This window comes from Fibroporia radiculosa (assembly GCF_000313525.1).
Source record: "Fibroporia radiculosa TFFH 294 genomic supercontigs, scaffold3191, whole genome shotgun sequence".
NCBI lineage: Eukaryota > Fungi > Basidiomycota > Agaricomycetes > Polyporales > Fibroporiaceae > Fibroporia > Fibroporia radiculosa.
Genome location: NW_012133676.1, coordinates 1 through 2472, shown reverse-complemented (window position 1 = coordinate 2472; position 2472 = coordinate 1). Strand labels below are relative to the sequence as shown.

General features: G+C 41.3%; 1 protein-coding gene across 1 annotated transcript; it reads left to right on the top strand.

The window, feature by feature from the left end:
- Positions 1-1231: 1231 nt before the first annotated feature.
- FIBRA_08806 (uncharacterized protein) lies at positions 1232-2338 on the top strand (the record flags this gene model as incomplete). Its single annotated transcript, XM_012330426.1, has 13 exons — positions 1232-1302; positions 1358-1436; positions 1498-1511; positions 1577-1613; positions 1663-1724; positions 1774-1783; positions 1850-1867; positions 1927-1952; positions 2004-2029; positions 2082-2125; positions 2178-2202; positions 2252-2263; positions 2319-2338. 13 exons carry the CDS (start codon positions 1232-1234, stop codon positions 2336-2338), a joined length of 444 nt encoding a protein of 147 aa, XP_012185816.1.
- Positions 2339-2472: the final 134 nt, after the last annotated feature.

The following is a 2472-nucleotide window of genomic DNA, read 5'->3' as shown; positions in this document are numbered from 1 at the left end:
GAGCACTGAGTGTGTACTGCTAGTATTGTAACTTTCTAGTGAATTCGTGCAGCAGCGTCGTTCTCTTTTTACACTGGTTCTCTTTCTTTACGCTATGCTTGTTGACACTGGTCTTGCTCGCTATTAGAGTCGCAGTGGCCGCCTTTCTAACGAGCTTTCCGCCTCGTTGTAGGTTATGGTCTCACAAACGAGCGAACGTTGAAGTATTAAGTTTTTTCATGTGCATCCTCTGTTGCTACTGGATAGGTAATCAATTTGGTCCGTTCAACATTTCCTTGTTCTCATGACTGGTCACAACGTCGGGCGTACATCATTGCAAATTTGAAGCAGCAATCGGACAGACCGTATCGTGTCGAATGCACATATTGACAGCGCAGTATTGCTGCATTGACTCTTCATCTATGATGCTGACTGGCTTGCTAGGCTGGAAGCGAATATGCTCTACGAGTCTCGGTATTTCCCGCAACTCAATCTTACGGTAGGAACGACGACATAGACCACCTGTCGTCATTTAGAGGGTCATCTCTAGTACTTTTCAGTTGTGTGATCTACTCGGCCTTATTGATGCTTCCGCATGGACTTGGCAGTGTCTTCAGTTGTCTAGGCCTTATCCTGAGGCACCATATTCATCCTTACCCGGGTACGAGCGACTCCAAGTACTACTCATGACGCGGTACGAGGCTTTCGCGCGCAGCGCCGGAGTCGGTACTTATTTGGGACAATAACCGTCCGATCTTTTCTTCGTTACAGACAGATTCCACCTGTCGTTCCTTGTCGTTGCGGCACGGCACTAAACCGTCTCGGATGGAAGTTTTATCCAGTCTGTGCTTGGAAGTGCAACAATATGTCTTTCGATCGCAGATTTATAGTTCATGCTGTTGTTGCGACCATGGATATACAGAGCGTATGGGGTGCGTTGAACCCTAAATCTCGCTATGAATTTATGATTAATATGAACATGTTTCAAAAATCAATATTGTGGAGTCGACTGCTGTCGCGCTTGACGTCCGTGACCCTCGCAATACAGCAGTATGTCAAGTGTTATCGCTGCTCCATACTTCTTGGAGTCGCCCATTTCGAGGCCAGAGTGCTGCGCCTGCAATCAGAACGGTGCTTGCATCGGGTACCACAAAACTCTAAAACCCATTATGAATTACGGTCGATGATATATATATGTCATACTTCGATCCGTCCACTTCATTTTTCGTAAGACTTTCCACTACCTAACACCATGACTGAGCCAGATCTTCATATTGATAGCAGTATCGGCGCGTTCTATATTGGAATAGTAATTGCAACCCAGTAAGCCCCGTTTTCTCAAAGCCATTGGTCTCGAATATTCATGACTTCAACTTAGATTCTATGGTATCGCATGCGGCCAGGTGTTGTACTACTTGTGGCACTATCCTAAGGATTCTATAAAAGTCAAGTGTTCAGTAAGTTCTGTTCTATATGAAAAACTGCAGAGCTAAACTTATAGTGAATGTCATTGGCTAGGTTGTACTCCTGTGGTAGGCAGAATTTACTACATGTACACCATTTATATGTATTTGTGGCCTGACTGGTGTGTTTGTAGGGTGTTTGACACTGTGATCACAATCATGGCTATCATGGTATGGCTGATGTTGTCACAAGGAATTAAGCTTATAAACTGGGTTCAAGTGTCTCTATGGGTATACTGTACAATCTCATTCTCAACCATCAATTCTCCATATTCTGTTAAAGTAAGCAGCATAATTTAAATTTGCTGCCACAGCTGATAATAAACCATAGCTCTTTTACTGTGAGTATATTCTGCCATTATCATCTTAAAGTGTTTGATCTTTACATCTTTTGGCATCCTAAAAAGATTGAATATACTCTAGCAGTAAGTGTTAGATTGATTGTTCACGATTTCATGTACAATCATATACCATCATTTTCTAGATCATATTGATCACTGCAGTTCAGTGGTAAGCTCATAGCATCCCTTGGTAGATTATCTCCTTTAATTCTATATGCAGCTATTATATGACCACCATCTGGAAATGTAAGTGACTTGTTATAATGGAAGTTACAGCTCTGCTGAGCTGCTGCCATAGTGTTAGCAAGAAAATGGTATAAGCTTCCATTGATTATTGCAATGGTATGTGAATGATTCTGACCAGAAGAATAGTTTTGTGATTGAATACTATTAGGTTATATTAGCTCTTATATCGCTTGGTGAGTAATTGGTGTTAACATTTGCAGTCTTTACTAATACTCTGTCTAGGCTGTGGTTTTGGTATGTGGCTGCGAACATTTATGAGACACTTATTAACATGTGATTTTTTTATTAGCAACTGCATATGAGTGGTGAGTGCACAGTCCAGATACATAATATTATATTCTGTTGAGCATTCATGATATTCTGCAGCTTCAGAGATCCTCAAGTGCCTCAAGTGCTTCAAAAAGCAGTGGTGTGTTTACATATATATATATATATATATATAT